The sequence below is a fragment of the Psammomys obesus genome, unplaced genomic scaffold (genome assembly GCF_907164565.1).
Source record: "Psammomys obesus unplaced genomic scaffold, mPsaObe1.curated_primary_1811, whole genome shotgun sequence".
Lineage (NCBI taxonomy): Eukaryota > Metazoa > Chordata > Mammalia > Rodentia > Muridae > Psammomys > Psammomys obesus.
Genome location: NW_026596125.1, coordinates 6,479,322 through 6,500,203, shown reverse-complemented (window position 1 = coordinate 6,500,203; position 20,882 = coordinate 6,479,322). Strand labels below are relative to the sequence as shown.

The 20,882-nt window shown below is 46.3% G+C and overlaps 2 protein-coding genes across 2 annotated transcripts; both read left to right on the top strand.

The window, feature by feature from the left end:
- Positions 1 to 590: 590 nt before the first annotated feature.
- On the top strand, positions 591 to 2,246 carry LOC129665198 (histone H2A.Z-like). Its single transcript, XM_055591748.1, has 3 exons — positions 591 to 620; positions 1,809 to 1,854; positions 1,939 to 2,246. The coding sequence occupies exons 1-3, from the start codon at positions 591 to 593 to the stop codon at positions 2,244 to 2,246; spliced, it is 384 nt and encodes a 127-aa protein (XP_055447723.1).
- Positions 2,247 to 8,851: 6,605 nt separating this feature from the next.
- LOC129665108 (steroid 17-alpha-hydroxylase/17,20 lyase) lies at positions 8,852 to 15,321 on the top strand. The gene is made up of 8 exons (XM_055591636.1): positions 8,852 to 9,148; positions 10,611 to 10,749; positions 10,938 to 11,167; positions 12,894 to 12,980; positions 13,292 to 13,507; positions 13,669 to 13,838; positions 14,358 to 14,461; positions 14,846 to 15,321. Exons 1-8 carry the CDS (start codon positions 8,852 to 8,854, stop codon positions 15,127 to 15,129), a joined length of 1,527 nt encoding a protein of 508 aa, XP_055447611.1. The 3' UTR covers positions 15,130 to 15,321.
- Positions 15,322 to 20,882: the final 5,561 nt, after the last annotated feature.

Here is a 20,882-nt window from a genome sequence, read left to right as displayed (position 1 = left end):
ATTAGAGGCCAGGGTTGTGCATGCCTGTAATCTCAGCTGAGGATTTCAAGAACAGGGCCATCCTGGGTTTCATAGTGATATCAATGAAAAAAAATGGTCTTAGACTGAGGAGAGGGCTCAGTGGGTTGAGTATATACCACTCTTGCAGAGGACCTGAGTTGACAGAACTTTGGGGTGAATTTCCTCCTTCCTATTGCCAACTTGACATAAACCTAGACATATTTGAGAAGAAGGGAATATTAATTAAGGAACTGCCTCCATCAGATTGGCAAGTCTGTGGAGCCTTTTCTTGATTAATGATTGGTGGGGACAGGCCAGGCTTACTGTGGGCAGGTTACAGCTATCTCTAACTCCAGTACCAGAAGGTCTGATGCTCTTTTCTCGCAGAAGTATAATGCACATGAATTACTCTCATGCTGGAAAATACTCATAAAAATATTCATAGTACACATAAAAATAAACATTTTTTTTAAAACCCAAAACAAGGTAGTTTAAATCTTAGTACAATGGAGGAGTGGGTGCCGCGATCTCGCTGTGTGTCCACCTGGCCTCGTCTCTTCCTTGCTTGTCCGAGCTTCAGCACAGTCTAGATGGCTGGAGGTAAGGCTGGAAAGGAGCCTGTCCTTTTCCCTGTTTTCTCCCTCTTATATCTATCCATCCCGTTCGCCTTTCTGAATGAGGGTTGAGCATCTTACCCAGGGTCCTCCTTCTTGCTTAGCTTCTTTAGGTGTACAGATTATACATTTTAGTATGATTATCCTGTATTATATGTCTAATGTCCACTTATACGTGAGTATATACCAGGTGTGTCTTTCTGCTTCTGGGATACCTCACTCAGAATGATCTTTTCTAGTTCCCACCATTTGCCTGCAAATTTCATGATTTCCTTGTTTTTGATTGCTGAGTTGTATTCCATTGTGTAAGTGTACCACAATTTCTGTATCCATTCCTCCATTGATGGACATTTGGGTTGTTTCCAGCTTCTGGCTATTACAAATAAAGCTGCTATGAACATGGTTGAGCAAATGTCCTTGTTGTGTACTCGAGCATCTTTTGGATATATGCCTAGGAATGGTACAGCTGGATCTTGAGGTAGCACTATTTCTAATTGTCTGAGAAAGCACCAGACTGATTTCCAAAGTAGTTGTTCAAGTTTACATTGCCACCAGCAATGGAGTAGGGTTCCTCTTCTAACAGGAGCCTACCACAAAGGGCCTCTGAAAGACTCTACCCAGCAGGGTATCAAAACATATGCTGAGACTCATAGCCAAACTTTGGGCAGAGTACAGGGAATCTTATGAAAGAAGGGGGAGATAGAAAGACCTGGAGGGGACAGGAGCACTACAAGGAAAGCAACAGAACCAAAAAAATCTGGACCCCAGGGGTCTTTTGTGAGACTGATACTCCAAACAAGGACCATGCATGGAGATAACCTAGAACCCCTGCACAGAAGAAGCCCATGGCAGCTCAGTGTCCAAGAGGCTTACCTAGTAATGGGAACAGGGACTGTCTCTGACAGGAACTCAGGGGCTGGCTCTTTGATCATCTCCACTTGATGGGGGAGCAGCCTTGCCAGTCTACAGAGGAAGACAATGCAGCCAGTCCTGATCAGACCTGATAGACTAGGGTCGGATGGAAGGGGAGGAGGACCTCCCCTATCAGTGGATTGGGGGAAGGGCATAGGAGAAGAAGAGGGAGGGAGGGTGGAATTGGGAGGGGCTGGTGGAGGGGGCTACAGCTGGGATATAAAGTGAATAAACTATAATTAATAAAAATAAATTTAAATTAAAAAATAAAGGACTGGGAAGGACTCCAGAAAGGCCGAGACAAAGGCGGTTTCCCGCTCTACTCGAAGTGAGCTGGCTGCAAACATTGACACCTGAAATCTAGAACAACCAGCCACGGGAGGCGCGAGTGCAAACACTGCTGTATACAAAGTACCACTTGCGTTGGCAGGAAATGCATCAAAAGGCTCAAAGGCAAAGTGTGTTACCCCTCGTCACTTTCAACTTGCCATTCTCGGGGATGAAGAGTTGGACTCTCTGGTCAAGGCTACAGTTGCTGGGGGTGGTGTCATCCCACACAGCCACAGCTCTCTGATTGGAAGAAAGGACAAGATAGACCGTCTAAGGATCTCTTATTATCTCGGGACTCTAAATATTCCTAACAGCTGTCCAGTGCTGCTGATTGCCGTGGACTGTATCTCTGTGAAAACTACAGTTTTGCCTTTTTGCAATTCTTTTTGAGCAAGTTGGAGGCTTAATTAGCCTTAAAACCAACCAAATTTCTGCATTCGAGGCTTAGTCATATTTAAGTGTTACTGTGGCTTCAATGAAGCTATTGATTCTGAAGTAGTGGGTTTTTGATTGAGTTGCCTGTTTGTTTTTTTTTTTTTTAATTGTTTGGATTTTAATTGTGATGCAGAAGTTATAGTAACAACCATTTGGTTTTGTACAGACATTATTTCCATTCTGGTGGATAAGCTCAACCAAGGTCCTATCCCAAACTAAAAAAATAAAAACAAAAACAAAACAATAACAAAAAAACAACAGAGAAACATTTTATAATAGGACTTTAAGTTTTATACATTTTATACATAGGTTTTAAATTTTTTACTCTGTATGCTAAAAATATTCATTATAAGATATTATATTCTTACTGTATAAGAATTCCCATGGGAGAACGAGTAGAAAGCAAAATAACTAAAATACACTCCAGCTTTGGCTCCAAGCGATCCACGTGTACAGCCTGTGCTTTTCTGCCAGAGCCAGTTCTCTCTCAGCCTCAGCTGATAATTTTCTTGTACTATTTAAGTCCTTATCACCTTATAAGATGTGAAATAAAGTACTGAGCTCCTGAGTAATTAATCCAATTGTGGATCATAGCCAGTTAATATCTGCGAGCAATTTTTGAAAATAAGAGTTTGTAATTGATCTCTCCTGACTTATACTTTCTGTGATCGCATTTTCTGTAAACTTATCTTATATCCTAGATAATTGACAGAATCTCCTCTTTGCAATATTTTCAGGAGCAATTTGTAATTCCCAGCAAGGCAAAATTTGTTTTACTTCATCACACATTTTTTTTTCCCTAAGGTATCTGCATCTAAACCAGCCACATAATGGCGAATTATAGAGTAAGGAAACTGTGTGTGAATTATTTCTAATAACTGTGCTGCAAAATATTAGCACAAGGTAGGACTGCTTGGCATCCTTGTAGTAAGACTTTCAAATGATATCTCTTTGTTGATCAACCATTATTGTAAGTTGGCACTGAAAAAGCAAACCTTTCCTTACCATGCTCATGCAAAGAGACTGTGAAAGAGCAAGCTTTTAAATCAACTATTATCACAGGCCATGACGTAGGTAATAAAGAAGGCAATGGGGTTCCAGGCTGTGAAGAGCCCATTTGCTAAATCGTCTTATTTATGGCTCGTAAATATGGCAACATCCTCTGTTTTCCTGATTTCTTTTGTTATAATGAACACAGGGGAATTCATGGGCTAGTGGATGCCTCAATGTGTTGAGTATTTAGCGGCTCCTGTACCAACTGTAACTGTGATTTTTCTTCTGTAATAAGTCATCATCCTAACCACAGAGGTTTGTCAGTTAATCATTTTCAAGGTGGGGCATTGGAAAGTCCAATAGCTGTTGTGTTCTGCTTGGATAACCTGGACAATCTGTGACTGTTCCTAATACCTTTTAATATTTTTCTCAGAAGCATTCTTTATTTTATGGTTTGTTTCTGAGATTGGAGGACCGTGTTTTTCATTGCTACAACAAATTGCATCCCCATAAATTCATTGCTGTATCAGCCACATATGGCTTTAAATTTCCTATTTGTCCTTCTGGCCTATACACTTAACCACCTTGCACTTTTTTTAACCTGAGATAAATTTCCAATCCCTAGAAACTGAATATTTACCTCCTGAAGAGGCCAGTCTGCATGCCAAGAATTTGGTGAAATTATTGTTACATTTTCTCCTGTGTCTACTAAACCTTCAATTTCAATGTCATTTATTTGTATTCTTAACTTTGGTTTCTGATCATTTATAGCAATTTGCCAAAATACATTTTTTTTCTGGTCTCTCCTGAATTTTTTGTTTTATCTACTGAAGCTGGTCTATATTGGGGGTTGGTCTGGTGCTATGTATCTAATGTAAATACTGGCCCCCAAGATCTGGTTGTAGTACATCCTCATCATGTACACCAATTTTTGTTGTGTAAACTTTGCTCTACCTAATTTAAAGTTGATTGTTTAATAAAAGTGCTGAAGCCTGTGACTGGGCAGAAGAGAAGTAGGTAGAGTTTAGGTTCCTGGGCTTGGGGTCTCAGAGGGACCATGAGACCTGGAGGAGGAGAGAGAAGAATCAGAAGAGATAGCATGAGGAGAGGAAGCTGGAGAGAAGGAAGTCACCATGAGGCAGTATGGACCATGGGCATGTGGCCATTAGGCTGGGCTGATAGAACAGCAGCAGACCAGAAAGGAACGATCAAAACAAGAAGCAGGGGGTGTGTCGCTGGAAAACAGGAAAATAGTTTACAGGGTTGGTACCTGCCCAGTTACCGTGCTTTAACGCTCTTATAAGTCCAAGCTGTTTCTGTCTCGATTATTTGGGAACTAGCTGGGGTACAGAAGCCCTCTGGAGTCTAATGTAATTCCACAGCAGTTCTGACCTTGATTACATCCAGGGAAGTGTCGTTATTAACAACAGATGTTAAATCTCTTAATTGTTCTGTGGATGAGTTTCTCTGATGCTGGCAGGGAACTAAATCAAAATTGATGTCAGGACCTGTGGAAGGGTCCCTAAGGCATTTTCCAATGGCAAAGGTCTACTGTGCCTGTCCCTTGGTGATTTGCATTTATTAGTCCAATGTCAGCCTTTGCCACACCTTCTACATTCTTCAGAAGGCTAAGGCCTTCTCTTTGGAGTAGCTCTAGAAAAAAAACATTATTTTTTTTCTTTTCTTGCCTGAAATCCCTTTTCAAAGGAACTGGTTTACCACAATTAAAATGTCTGACATTTTGATTTTTCTTAAAAACTTTTAGAAATTACTTCTCCTATCAGAATAACATCATAAATGTGAGATTCATATCAGCTTATCTCTTATCCATTCCTCTATTGATGCTGATCTTGCCTTTAAAGGTCTAATTACCCTTTTGCATTCTAAATTAGCATTTTTAAGAGCCAAAGATTTGACTAATATTTGTCTGGCTTTTGAATCTGATACTATTCTATTTACTGCTGAAATTGGTCTTTGCAAAAAAAAAAAAAATCATTGAAGGCTTCTTTTTGTATAATTTTAATAAATGACTCAGACCTCTTTTCTGATTCTTCAACCCTGTCCCAAGTATTTAAAGCTGCTAAACATCGTAAGACAAAGGCACGATCATCAAATTCATACTGCCTTTGTAACTCAGCATATTGGCCTTCATCTAGCAACTGATCTCGGGAAATATTAACACCTCTAACTTTATGCCATTGTTCTGTGGCCCTAGCTTCCTCTTTCCACCATGTTTGCCATTGTAACTGAGGACCAGCTTCCAATATTGTTGTTGCCAAATCTATTCAGTCTTGGGTGATAATGCTGTTCTGAGTTGCCCATGAACATAATATCTGCTTCACACAAGGTGAATGCACACCATATGAAGTGATTACTTCCTTAACTCTCCTCAAATCTAGTATGTCTATAAGATTATGTGTAACTTCTTCATAACCTTGGGGGTGCCTATCATCTCCTGGTAGGTCTTGCATAGTAACTGGATAAACTAAGGTTGGTTTTCTAACAACCCTGGGCTGCTCTTCTTCAGTTTCAGCATGCAGTCGCATGGTAGGTCCTTGTCTAAATTCCTCTGTCTCTGTCTGAGTATTTTTCTCATTTTTTATTTATAAGTCTCTCTAATTGTTCTTTTAAAGCTTATAGCTTATCAATCCACTTTTCATGTTTTTCTTTTTCCTGTATCTCTAAATCTTTTTTTCTTTGAGAGGATACAAAAATGCACTATGGCTTTTAAAGATAAAATATAAAATACCAAAATGGCAATGATTAATCATAATTGGTATTGAGCCAAGTTCAGTTAAGTCATTTAGCTTTTCATTTTCTGCTTCTATTTTCAAGCCATCTAAAGTAGCATTACATAAGGTCCTACCTAGCACCTTGTATTATGGTATTTTCCATTCTTAACTTTCTCCTTGGGGACTTCCCAGATGACTTAACCAAAGCTTATGGCTTCTCAGTTTGCCAGCAGCTAGCATGATTTTTATGTCTTTGTTCCACACACTGGAGTGCCAACTACCATTTTTTAACAAAATCTCAAATGTTTGATTCTACCAATATAGACTCATGAGCTAGATGCTGGGGTAAAACCCTGCTAGATGCTAGATCAAAGAGGCAGGGAAAGCACCCAGCTGACCTTTCTCTTCAGTCAATGTTCCAAAAGAAAAAAGGCCACTTCCTTCCCCACACCATCTCAAAAAATCCTCAAAACTGAAGTTCTTCCCTCCTGCTTTCTGCGTGTCTCCCTATCCATCCTCCTGACTTCATCTTACTGTTTGTTTGTTTTTCCTTATGTTCACTTCCTTTCAACTGGTTGCTTGCTCTATCTCTTGACCTAGGGTTAACCTTGTTTATTCCTGTTTATAACACCAGGCAGAAAGCTCCTAAATTAAAGGTGTATGCTAGGACTGACCCACACCAAGACCAGACACAGGTTTTCCAGCAAGCAACACCATCTCTGGGGTCACAGTGTGGTCAAATACCTTGAAACAGTGGCATGCCCACCAAGTACAGCAGCAGCTGTGGCGTGGAGCTGGCCTGAACACAGGATGCAAGGTGGAACCCCAAATGTGTGCGTGACAGATACAGGCATCTTTACACTTCCGGTCCTGAGTTCTGCTTTGATTTGATTATGACTGCCCTGATTGATTCTTCACTCTTGGAGTAAAAAAAGTTATGTAATTTATTTTTTATTTTATGGGGCACCTCACAGTTAAGAGAATTTGGACTTTTGATGAAACATTTAAAGAATCTTTGGACTCGTTTTTTTTGGTTTGTTGGTTTGGTTTTGGTTTTGGTTTTGTGTTTTTGAGACAGGGTTTCACTGTGTAGCGTTGGCTAGCCTGGAGCTCTCACTGTATGGACCAGCCTGGCTTCAAACTCATAGAGATCTGCTTGTCACTGCCTCCTGAGTGCTGGCATGGACCATGATGCCTGGGCTGAAACTTAGGACTTTTTAATGTCAAAATTTTGAAAGACTGTGGAACTTTTAAAAGTTATATCAGTTTTATATAATTTTGTAATATTAATATGAGATCCTGGGGATGAACGAGAAAGGAAAGGGTATGTTGTAATAGCGATGTGTTTGAATGTAAAGTTGTCAAGGTTGTGCTGGTCGATATTTGTCAACTTGACATAAACCTAGACACATCTGGGAAAAGAATCTCAGCTAAAAAATTGCCTCATCTGGATGTTCTGTAGGCAAGTCTGTGGGAAAAGTTTCTTGGTTAATGATGGACAAATAATTCTGTGTTGTAAGAAGGCAGGATAAGCAAGCCATGTGGAGTAAGCCAGTGCCCGTCACTGCTCCATGGTTTCTGCTTCAGTTGTTGCCTCCAGCTTCCTTCTTGGCTTCTCTCAGCGGACTGTGCCATGGGCTACATAAGTCAAACAACCCCTTTTCTCTCCACGTTGCTCTCAGTGATGGTCTTTATCACAGCAAGAGCAACCAAACTAAAACAAGAAGTACGCATGTTCATGCGCAGGAAGTTGACTGGAGGTGTTGGGATCTGGGGGGGGACCTGGAGAGTTTATGCTCGGCTTCAGTGACTACATGGAATGATGGGAGTTTCAGAAGTAGCTCCTGTTCATAGTTGTGTAACACCATGCACAAGCTTTATGCTCCTAAATGTAAACTTTTTTTGCTGTTGGTGTTGAAAGAGACATAGTCTCTCATAGCACAGGGTAGCCTCACACGCCTGATGAAACAGGCTGGCTTGACCCTCATGTACTTGCCTCCTGCATGCTGTGAGTACAGAAAGTCATGAGCTGCTGTGTGGGTGCTGGGAACCGAACTGAGTCTTCTGGAGGAACAGCAAGTTCACTTAACTGCTGAGATATCTCTCCAGCCCTTCGTTAAAGTCTTTTGTTGTTGTTGTTGGTTTTTTGAGACAGGGTTTCTCTGTGTAGGCTTTGCTGTCCTGGACTCGCTTTGTAAGTTAAAGCATTTTAAATGATGCATCTTATGTTTTATATATAGTAACACAATAAAATGATTTTTTTTTCAGAGAAGGTTATATATCCCACTCAAGACTATGTAGATAAAAAACGACCAAGCTAAATTTTAACAGAAACCTGACTCTTGAACTGATGCTCTGCATACCTGAACAGCCATGAAAACGTGGGCCTTCTGGGTTCTTGTCATCACTGTCTTGTGTGACCTTATACAGAGTGACCTTAAAGAGCTCCTCAACTATTAGTGAGACTGAATATCTCTGACAGGTTTGGCTACGTACAACCACATTATTATCTATGCAGCACTTTTGATATAACAGCACGCAGACTCTGAAACCTTGATCTCCTGCTGATACCGTTTGCCCCTGGGAGGATCCGTAAACGCAGGAGCAAGCCCGAGGGGAAGCCACCTCCTCCAGGGAGCTGAGCCAGTCCAAGAGGAGGCCGGCATTCCCTTTTCTCTCCCTAGGCTTGATCCCATTCCAAGATAAACTTTCACAGGCCAAGAGATAACACACAACTTCAAGGTGACAATCAGGACCGCCTTTAAAAGTCCTCCTTCCTTGCTGGAGATGCGCAGCTCCACCTCAAAGCTAGCCAACTACATCCACCCTGCTGCCATGTGGGAACTTGTGGGTCTCCTGCTGCTCATCATAGCCTATTTCTTTTGGCCCAAGTCAAAGACACCTGGTACCAAGTTCCCCAAGAGCCTCCCATTCTTGCCCCTGGTGGGCAGCCTGCCGTTTCTCCCCAGACGTGGTCACCCGCATGTCAACTTCTTCAAGCTGCAGGAAAAATATGGTCCCATCTTTTCTTTTCGCCTGGGAACCACAACTACAGTGATCATTGGCCACTATCAGCTGGCCAGGGAAGTGCTAGTCAAGAAGGGAAAAGAATTCTCCGGTCGGCCCCAAATGGTAAGCAGTGGTAACCCTCCTCCTTCTCCTGCTTCCCCTCTTCCTCCTTCCCTTCCTGCTCAGTCCCTGGGGTTGTACAGTTCTTCCAAAATCAGACTAGTGGGACCACTCTCTAAGACCTGCCCCACCTCTAAACTGGGAAGGAGAAATAAAAGGGAGACCTTTTGAATGGGCTGTCTGGTAGGATGGTGCAGGGACCGGCAGAGCTGGGGAGCCCTCCCTGCACTCACCTTCCCCTCAATTATGTGATAATCATTCTAGAATGTGCAGGCAAAGCCCTTTGTCCAGACCCCCAGAGCAGATGTTCTCCAGAAGCATGACTGTTACCTTTGTTGGCAAACAGGGCGGTAGCTACATCCTCTTCGAGGAGATGTCGGGAGAAGCAGTTGGCCTTGTGGAAGGCTAGGACTGAAGTTTCCCTGTTCCTGTGGCTTTGGCTCTTAGATAGCTGTGGGATATCGCAGGGGTCGAGGGAATGGGGACAGGGGACAGGGACATAGAGTATTATCTCAGGGCCTCTGATCTCACTGTGCTGACTGTTAGGTAGCCATCCTACAAACGCTACCCATGCTCCCATGACCTTGCTTGGGTGTTCCCCTGACCGCCCCCACAGAGCACAGCTGCCTTAGCTTTGAGCAAGCCAGAACTGATTCATTGAGCTTGGGCTAGTCCAGAGTGGCTGCCCAACTACCAGGCTGCCCCAGGTTTTAGGTTCCTCTTAGAAGCAAAAGCATAAAAGGGACCAGGCAGCACCTTTAGTCCTAGCATTTGGGAGGCAGAGCTCTGCAGGTGGATCTCTGTGAGTTCGAGGCTAGCCTGGTCTATAGGGTGAGTTCCAGGATAGCCAGTGCTATACAGGAAGAACCTGTCTCCAACAACAACAACAACAAACCCAACCGCCACACCCCAATAAGAATAAAAAAGGCTGGCCAGGTAGGTTTTTTCGGAATCAGGGATTTAAGAAGGAGACTTTAGACCCTTGTGACCTTTCAGAGGAGATAGCTCAAGCTTATGTCCAACCTGCGAGGATAACCAATCTGTCTCCCAATGCAGGTTGGAGGCTGGCGCACAGGCCAGCAGTAGAAGGGAAAAGAAAATGAGTGTAGATTCTGTGGCTTAAGCAGCTTGGGGGAAGCAAGGCGAGGCAAGGACTATCTGGGAAGTCTCAGTCTCCCTGCTCCTAGCACAGGCATGCCTCACTCATTCCACTCCTAGCTGCCTCTCCAGGGAAGAAGCCCAAGAAGAGAGGCCCAGCAAGTGCCCTACTAAGGAATTGAACCCCAGGCTCTTGCATTCAAATTCAGGGTCCCTTCAGTCTCCTCAGTACACTGCTTTTCATGGAACTGTAAGCAGGGCTCTAGGCCCTACAAGCGAGCAGGGGTGTCACAGCGCCCAGGTAGAGAGAGAAGCCTCAGAGTCCCAGCGGTTAATCCCTACAGCCTTCCTTCCCTGCTCTCCAAAGGTGACTCTAGGCCTCTTGTCGGACCAAGGAAAAGGCATCGCCTTTGCGGATTCTGGTAGGCACTGGCAGCTGCACCGGAAGCTAGCACTCAGCACCTTTGGCCTGTTCAGGGATGGTGACCAGAAGCTGGAGAATATCAGTGAGTGAGAAGCTAGCCCTGGGGCAAACAGAAGGTTGGGGAGCTGGGAAAGGATGCTGGGGGGGCTGGGTCCAGCCATTTCTTAGCGGCTGCTGCCATCTAGTGGCCATCGCCTCTCTGTGCTGATCCCTGGATAAATGGACCCTGGTGGAGAGGTGAGAAGGGCTGATTGATTCCTCTCTCCTCAGTATGTCGGGAAGCCAGCTCACTGTGTGACAGGTTGCTCGCACACAATGAGGAGTCCATCGACCTGTCCCTGCCTATCTTCATGTCAGTCATCAACATCATCTGTTCCCTCTGCTTCAGCATCTCTTATGAGCACAGTAATCCAAAGTTGAGCGCCATAAAGGCCTTTACAGAGGGCATCCTGAATAGCTTGGGCAACGAGAATCTGGCGGACATTTTCCCTTGGTTGCAGGTGAGAATGAAGCCACATCTCCACTTCCAGATCCCATTGGAACAGTGTCCCGGCACTTTCAGTTTCCACCACCATCTTTCTTGTCCAACACATCCTACAGTCATTTGTTCCGCCCCTTAAAACTGCAGACACTTCACTGGGGTCAAGGAAGGCTGCTCTGTAGCTCAGGCTGGCCTACTTGCCTATGTAACTGAGAATGACTTTGAATTTTTGTTTGTCTGGATTTTTTAATTTGTTTGGATTTGAAATTTCTATTTGTTTGTTTGTTTGTGGTTGGTTGATTTTTCAAGACAGGGTTTCTAAGTATAGCCTTGGCTGTCCTAAACTGTCCTAGTTTTGTGGACCAGGCTGGCCTCGAACTCACAGAGATCAGCCTGCCTCTGCCTCCCTGAGTGTTGGAACTAAAGGCATGCACAACCATGCCTGGAAACTTTAAAATTTTGATCCTCTTGTCTCTAAGTCCCAAGTGCTAGGACTGCAAGCACGTGCTTTGATACCTTGCTGGGTCTCTTTTTCAAATCGTCTATATGTCTATATCTAGCTAGCTGTCAGAGAGCAGGCCTGGGGTGCATTTTGGACACTGTGAGGTCTCCAGAACCTGGCATGTGGCTGGTACATAATAGGTAACCACTAGAAGCTGATCTATCAGATAGACAGACAGATAGATAGACAGACAGACAGACAGACAGATAGATAGATAGACATAGATAGATAGATGACTAGATATTAGATTTTTTTGAAACAGGGTTTCTGTGTGTAGCCCTGGCTGTACTGGAATTTGCTCTATAGACCAGGCTGGCCTCAAACTCACAGAGATCCGCCTGCCTTTGCCTCCTGAGTACTGGGATTAAAGGTCAGCACCACCACTGCCCTGCCTAAATCCTGTATCTTAATATTCATGGCTCTTATTGTTTTCCAATTGTCATGTGCCAGCAGTAAGCAGCCTGTAAGTATGGAAATATGTCACATTATCGTCATGGTGCTCGGGAGAAAATCAGGCTTAACCCAGCTGAGGAACTTGTCCAAGTCCTCAGTCTCAAGAATGTCTCTTTTGTTTGTTTGTTTGTTTTGTTTTTGAGACAGGGTTTCTCTGTGTAGCCTTGGCTGTCCTGGACTTGCTTTGTAGACCAGGCTAGCCTCATACTCACAGAGATCCACCTGCCTCTGTTGGAAAGATGAATGCCAGCATGCCTGGCTTGCCTGTCTTTTTTATTATTATTATTATTTTTATTATTAGTTACATTTTATTAACTCTGTATCCCACTCTCTCATTCCCTCCCAGTTCCACCCTTCCTCCCTCATCTCCTCCGTGCCCCTTTCCAAGTCCACTGATAGGGGAGGACCTCCTACCCTTTCATCTGACCCTGTTTTATCAGGTCTCTTCAGGACTGGCTGCAATGTCCTCCTCTGTGGCCTAGCAGGGCTGCTCCTCCCTTGGGGGGTTGGGGGGAGGTCAAACATCTGTCTTATGGGTGAGGGAGGGCACATGGCTGTGAGGCTTTGGTGCTGAATTAGATTCGGAAAAGCAAGAGAAGTCTACCCTGTCCTCCACTGTCTTAAATTGTCCTTCTTGGCCATGGTTAATCTCATTCTGTTGTCATCTTGCCTTTCTGGCAGAAGGTTCAGGTTGCTGTGGGAACTTCCTTAAACAGAAAGCTAAGGTCTGCCTCCAAGGAAGGATTCTCCTAGCTGGATAGATGGGTTTGACATTTCTTTCTGTTTCCAGATTTTTCCCAATAAAGCCTTGGAAGTGATAAAGAGACAGGTAAAAATTCGAGATGAAATACTGACTGAAATATTGGAAAACTGCAAGGTAATTGAGCGGTAAAGCAGAGGAGAATGTGGGGTTGGAGGGGTGGGGGTAGGCCTGGGGGGCATTTTGGATCCTGTGAGATCTCCGAAACCTGGCAGGCAGGCAGAATGCAATAGGTAACTACGAGAAGCTGACCTATTAAAGAATGGGAGTGGGAACAGTGAAACATTGAATGGTTCTTGGAAGGGCACAGAAGACCCATTGCTATCGCCTATCTCCACAAACTCACAGGTCCAAGGGGCCTTGCTGTCTCTGGTTTGGCAGGGATGTTGGAGGTGGGGCGGCCACATCATCCTTGTCTCTCACCCCAGGAGAAATTCAACAGTGACTCTGTCTCTAACCTGACTGACATTCTGATCCAAGCGAAGATGAATGCAGACAATAATAACACCAGTGAAGCCCAGGGCTCAAACATGTTCTCAGATGAGCACATCCTCGCCACGGTGGCAGACATCTTCGGGGCAGGTATAGAGACCACCGTCTCTGTGCTGAGCTGGATCGTGGCTTTCCTCTTGCACCACCCTGAGGTGAGCATCTCCTCACTCTTGCCTTCCTATAGAATCCAACCAGCCAGTTTCTGGCAGATGGGGTGCCGTCCCTGGAGCTTTCTTGGGTGTGACCACTGGGCAAAGTGCCCATCTTCTTAGACTTGAACAACATGGTCATACAACCTTGTTCTGGCCCACAGGTGAAGAAGAAGATCCAGATGGAGATTGATCAGAATATAGGTTTCAGCCGCACACCGACTTTCAGCGACCGGACGTGCCTCCTCATGCTGGAGGCCACAATCCGAGAAGTGCTTCGAATCAGGCCGGTGGCTCCCATGCTCATCCCCCACAGGGCTACTGCTGACTGTCGGTATGCCTGTCTTCCTGAGACACCCAGCTTAGGATGCAGCTAGCCAATTTTGTCCCCCATCCACATTCCACTTTAGCTGCGGTTAGCTGCTGTTAGTCACCCTGCCCTCCCACCCTCCCACTGATAACCACCAAGTGGCAGATCCATGTGGCTTCCCTCCCAACTTCCTGCTATCCTTGGAGACATGGGTCTGAGCTAAGGGACAGGGTGACCAATGTTCCAATCTAATCAGACAGCAGTAGTACACACACACACACACACACACACACACACACACACACACACACACCAGTTTCCAAGATACCTGTGTGCTGACAAGCAAAATTTCCACATATATGAGGTGGATAGGCAAGTGCTTGACCAGTGGATAAAACTGGATCCAGATGCAATCCTGGCAGAAACCAGAAGCTGAGAAGGAGGGAGAACGAGGGCATAGAGCCCCCCCCCCCCCCCCAGTGACTTGGGGCTGAGCCAGGAGGGGAAGACAGCATTTCTTTTTCTTCCCCCTGTCTGGGTCAGCATTGGAGAGTTTACCATCCCCAAGGACACAAACGTGGTCATCAATCTGTGGGCGCTGCATCACAGTGAGGAGGAATGGGACCAGCCAGATCAGTTCATGCCTGGTGAGTCTGCCCTGTCCGGGCCCCTGGGCTACAGAGCCAGCCTGGAGTCTGCTCCACCAGGCCGGAACTCCTTCTTGCTAAGCTACCAGAAACCTTGTGGCTGCAGCCCCACAGGCCTGTTGTCATTTCCTTTCTACTGGAAACTGAGCCAAACTCTTCACAGCTGGGTTTCCAGGCCTCTCTTCAAATTCTGTGGAAGTCTGCAGGCACCTGTCTCCCAAAAGGCCTCTCCCTCCTCCCTTGGATGGTAGCATTTCCTCCTGGTGACTTCTCTTCCTCTCTCCCCATCCTTCCTGAATATTTAATTTTCTCATGTCCTAAAAGTAGGCCAAGGTTCTCTGGGCAAAAGCTTGGGCCCTGGCTGATGCTTCCTTTTGTCCCCAGAGCGCTTCTTAGATCCAAAGGGAAGCCATCTCATTACACCCACCTTAAGCTACCTGCCCTTCGGAGCTGGTCCCCGCTCCTGTGTCGGAGAGGTGCTGGCTCGTCAGGAGCTCTTCCTCTTCATGGCCTGGCTGCTGCAGAGGTTTGACCTGGGTGTGTCAGACGATGGGAAGCTGCCCTGTCTGAAGGGTGACCCCAAGGTGGTCTTTCTGATCGACCATTTCAAAGTGAAGATCACAGTGCGCCAGGAATGGAAGAACGCCCAGGCTGAGGCTAGCACCTAGCTGTGCTAGCACCATAACTCGGACCCAGAGCCACACAGCAGAACAGCGAAGTGCCACGGCCACTGCTCTCTTCATTCTTCTCCCTCCTGTCCCATTTTCTAGTTTGCAGCAATAAAGGGTGGTAACACATAAATATTTTCCAGTAAAAGTCTCAGAGTTGCCTATTATTTACTTACTTGCTTCCTTCCCCAATCATCAATAAATATGTACTAATTTATTTTTTGTGTTAGAGACGTGTGTGTGTGTGTGTGTGTGTGTGTGTGTGTGTGTGTGTGAAAGAACAACTTTTGGGAATTGGTTCTCTCCACCACATAGATTTCAGAGACAGGAGTCAGGACACCAGGCTTTGCAGCAAGAAACCTTTGCCTAATGAGGCATCTTGCCCGCCTCTCAAAACAAAACAAAACAAACAAAACAAAAACCACTTAATGGAACCTACTGTGTGCCACTGATGACTCAGGACGGGAAACTAGGGAAACTCGAATGGGAGGAACTGGGGAACCAGGAATGTTAAACACCCGGTTTTTTAAATGTTAAACACCTGTTTTTTTTTTCTCCCTTCCCCATTCAAAACACTCGGAATCAGAAATGCCTGCTCACTAGAAGACAGAGCTAATTCCTTTAAACTTTGAAGCTGTCTCTTCCCTCCTCTCTCTTGGTAGGGGTACACTATGATCACCCACACTTGTGCTACTGTTTCCGGCTTGTCATCAAGTTTTGTGCACTAAGTACATTGATCCTTCTCAGCTGGAATCCAGCATCTTTAAACCTTGCCACTGACTAGCCTACACATGAAGTCCCAAACATCCTGGGAGAAACTGACCTTTGACTTTTAGTCTAGAAAGATGTCACACCCCCAGATCCCTGGTGCAAGCCAGAACAGGGTCAAATCATTAGCAGTGAGGTCTTTCCCTTCCAGTGGGTTGGAAGACTCTGGGAAGGCCACAGGGCAAGACTAAGATCCACCTGGCTGTTTACCAAGGGAAGTTGAGGGAACTCCCACAAGGAGAAAAGGAGCTTTCCTTAAAAGAGCTTTCTTTTGTTTTTCTACTCAGGGTTTCTCTGTGTACCTTGGCTGTCCTGGACTCCCTTTGTAGACCAGGCTGGCCTTGAACTCACAGCGATCCACCCACCTCTGTCTCCCCAAGTACTGGGATTACAGGCATGGGCCACCATGCAGGGCAAACTGTGTCCTTTGAGAAAATAATCTCATGAGCTCTGACTGCTGCCCAGACTTGCACCTGCCTGGAAGACTTTTACCCACTGACCTGAATCACCAAATCTCTGGGCCCCTTTGAGACTCCCAAGTAAAAGCTTTCCTCCAAGACTTATCTCAGACTCCTGTGATGGAACTCTTCCCTTCTTTCAGGCTACTGAAATAACGGTTCCCAAGAAACTTATATTTCTTCAGGATCTCAGGCTAGGAGAAGGAGGGTGCCAGCTGGTGCCAGCCAGAGCAGGAACTTGTCTCTCTGTTAGATTTCACACACTTCTGACCACTGGACCACCTGGCAGGACAGACTGAAACCAAGGTAAGCAAGGTGGGTCGGACCTTGGCTAGGACTGCTTGGTTCTGCAGATTGCTTGCCCCTTATTAAACCTAAACCTCAGGACCCCAAAGATGGGCTCGGTGAGAATGTGTCACAGGACCTCTGTGCTGCTCACAGCGGGGCAATCTCTTTTTTTCTGCTCTGTACTATTTCTGGTCTGTTTGAGTGGCCTGTTGAAGACAGACAGCTGAGCCTGGTTGTCAGGGCCCAGGATTTTGTCCTAACTGCTAATATCTCAAGGACATGGCTCTCCTCTCTGAGTGTGAGACTGAGCCTTCTCATTTTCTTGCATATGAGTACATGACAAATCGGTCACATGCACAAGAGGACACTGTGAAATTTCGTAAATCACTGACCCGGGAGTCTTATCCCTAAATCTTAGGTCCAGTGCTGAAAAGCAGGCAGTATGCAGAAAGAGGAGCACTTTCAGTTTGTCATTTGTTTGTTTTGAGAGACTCCTGCAACCCAGGTTGGCCTCAAATTCTCTACATAGCTGAGGATGCTGGAATTACAGGCAGGCACCACCACGCCCGTCTCTCCTCCCTTCCGTGCCAGGCTTCCTGCACGGTAGGTATGTGTTCTACCGCTGTGACACGCCCCTAGCCCCTCCATATTTACCGTCGCTCCTCAGACCGCTCTTAAGCAACAGGGTGATGGTAAATCAACGCTTAACACTAGCTCTGGAGTGACATATAGTTTCAGGACTTGCCAATAGCTGCCAATGGGACATCACTGAGCAATCAGGAGGAGATAATTCAGTCACATGATATGTTCTTTCCCCCACACTCCAAGAAAGGGTTTCTTGGCTATCTTTGGCTGTCCTGGACTCACGAAGATCCCCCTGCCTCTGCCTCCCTGAGTGCTGGGATTACAGGGGTGAGCCCCCAGCTCACCTTACATGTTCTTATCATTACATGGGGGAAGGCACCATTGAGAAACACGTCACTGAATAGTTTCCTCTGCGTGAACACCAGGGTTATTTGTATAGCCTAGTGGGCAGGACAGCCCACGACCCAGCAGGCCTACATACTGTCTAGAATGCCACCTCACTGAGCGCTGTGGGCAAGTGCAATGTGATAGCATTTTGTCTATCTAGGTAGGTTTGTTCCCATGACCATCACTACAAACCCATGGGAAACGTGTCATGCTTTATGACAGCGTCACCAGGAGACAGGGAGTTTTCAGCTTGACGGCAGCCTTCCTGCTGTGCATGTGATCTGTCACCGAGAGCAGCACTGTTGTAGGTACATGCTTGCAAACAGTAAATGCCCTGTGTATGTTCGGGAGGCATAGCTAATATGCAGAATACCAGGAAGCGGTCCACTTTGTGTACTCATTGCCTGTTTGCAATATAATATAGTTGTGGTTTTTGTTGTTGTTTGGTTTTTTTTGAGACAAGGTTTCTCTGTGCAGCCTTGGATGTCCTGGACTCTCTATGTAGGCGAGGCTGGCCTCAAACTCATGGCGATCTGCCTGCCTCTGCCTCCCTGAGTGCTGGGACTAATTTAGTGGGTTTTTTGTTTTGTTTTGTTTTTGGCTGTTTAAGAAGCAGCTCATAAAACCTTTGAACATTTAATAGTAATTAAAATTTGTGAGATAAAACAGCCACCACCCTCACTGATGATCCCCACCCTGTTCCTATCCTTCAGAAAAAGTCCCCACAGGGTCCTCTATAGGGAGAGGTCTTTTCCCAGAGAGGGTATGTGCAGTGTGTCCGGAGGCCACCAAAATGAGGCCTGTCCTCTGCGGTCACACACAGAAGTATCCACCTTCAGATGACGGGGGACCAGTCAGAGGCAGCAGAGTGGGGGACAGCAGCGAGGAAGACTGGGAATACTCAGGTGATGGTCCCTGGCTCCCAGCCCAAGTCCTCCACCCTATTCCTCCCACTGGTTTCCAGAACTGCCTTGTCCTCACACAGAAAGTGGAGAGTCCACAGACGCTGCCCACTCTGAGGCCTGGGTGAGGAGAAAGCACAGAGGCTCCTGTGGGCAGGAGAGTCCCTCACATGTGACGGAGATAAATTTGGTGTTGTTATAGACCAGGTGACCACAGACAACGTATTTGGCTTTCTTGTGCCCCAGACTTCCCCTCCGAAACACGTGGATGTAATTATGGAGAGGCTGGGGTACGCAGAGTTAGGCCTCCTCAGCGTTGCTCTGCGGTTTGTGTGAACCTGTGGAGCATGTTTGGGTCCTCCACAAACACTGGCCTTATCAATACTTCATAAAAGATTGTTTTCCCCAGTGGATTTTACACACACTTCTCAGAAGTGAGCTGGGCTGGGAGGTTTGTCAGGGAGCCTTCCAGAACTTACCTGCACACCAGGGCCAGGCAGTGCTGACAGCTACGAAGCGGGCAGAGAACATGAGAGAGTCCTGTGGCTCCCACACAGGTGCTTTGTAACATTTTCCAGCGCAGACAGCGGGCTTATAGGGAGGAGAGATTTCCAACCAAACAAAAATTTGCCACCCCTGTGAATACTGACATTTCTATTTTTACCTCCTCTGGAGGACGAACACACACACACACACACACACACACACACACACACACACACACACACAAACTTTCTTGGGGAAGTTAACATTTTCTGTGGATTTTTTTGTTTGTTTGTTTGGTTGGTTTGGTTTGGTTTTTTGAGACAGGGTTTCTCTGTGTAGCTCTGGCTGTCCTGGAACTCTTGTCGACCAGGCTGGTCTCAAACTCACAGAAATCCCCATCTCGGTCTCTAATGCTGGAAGCAAAGGCGTGCCACTGCCCAGCTGTTGGGTGTGTGTGTGTGTGTGTGTGTGTGTGTGTGTTGTTTTGTATGTTTGTCTTGTTTTTTGAGACAGCCTCAGCTGCAGCCTCAGCTGGCCTAGAACTCACTGAAATCCACTTGTCTCTGACCTCTCCGTGGAGCACTGAAGGTGTACACCACCACACCCAAAGTGGGAGCTAACCCTGACCTGAAGAGCCGTGCTCATGCCTGGGGAAGGCGGGAAGATGTGAGCCCTGGCTATGCAGCTGAGGGAACGGCCCTGGCCTCGTCTTTCAGCAGGTTTCACACTGAAGCCAAGCCTCTCTGGCTTCCTCTCACCTTTGGAATGTCACCAGCTCTTCACCGTCTGGCCTCTGGCTAACAAAAGGTTTCAAATCCCTCCTCCGCTACCTATCGGCTGTGTGATCTTGGCCTAGTTAGTCCTGCCCTCCCAGTGTGTCCCCTCCTCCCACTGACAGAGCAGGAACAGTTACACCTTGGACTACAGGCTTCACGGTTGAGAAAATGTAACCATGAAAATGCTTAACCAAGACCCACCTCGTGTGAACAGCCAATAACTAACACCGACAGAGGCAACCAGAACATCGTATGTCTGCTCACCTGCCGGCTTCATCTCTGGCTATTTCCCAGATGCTGCTTTCCACACCACACTCAGGGTTCCCGGTGGCTTCTTGGGCCTGTCTGTGCCTTTCAGTGCCTGGCACTCGGTGACCCACAGGACCCTACCAGGGAGGAGTCTGCCTTGAACTCGCTTGTGTGCTAACACGCTGGTGTACCACTTCTCCTCCAGGTGTCTGTCCTGCAGACGACCCAGCTCTCGGCATCTTTGCATGCCCAATGCCTAGCACAGCAGGTGCTCATTAAATACTGCAGGTCTGTGACTGGGTAGGCACGCATTCACATGTATCTTGAAGCTGTCACATTTAATGCAGAAAATGGCCTTAAAACCCCCTGGGTAACAGGGCCTCTGAAAGACTACCCAGCAGGGTATTAAAGCACAGGCTGAGACTCAGAGCCAAAATTTGGGCAGAGTGCAGGGAATCTTATGAAAGAAGGGGAGATAGAAACACCTGGAGGGAACAGGAGCTCCACAAGGAGAGCAACAGAACCAAAAAATCTGGGCCCAGGAGTCTTTTCTGAGACTGATACTCCAACCAAGGACCATTCATGAGATAACATGGCACCCCTGCACAGATGTAGCTCAGTCTCCAAATGGGCTCCCTACTAATGGGAACACAGACTGTCTCTGCCATGAACTGATTGGCCTGCTCTTTGATCATCTCCCCCTGAGGGGGGGAGGGGCAGACTTACCAGGCCACAGAAGAAGACTATGAAAGACAGTCCTGATAAGACCTGATAGGCTAGGTCAGATGGAAGAGGAGGAGGTCCTCCTCTATCAGTGGACTTTGGAAGAGGCATGGGAGGAGATGAGGGAGGGA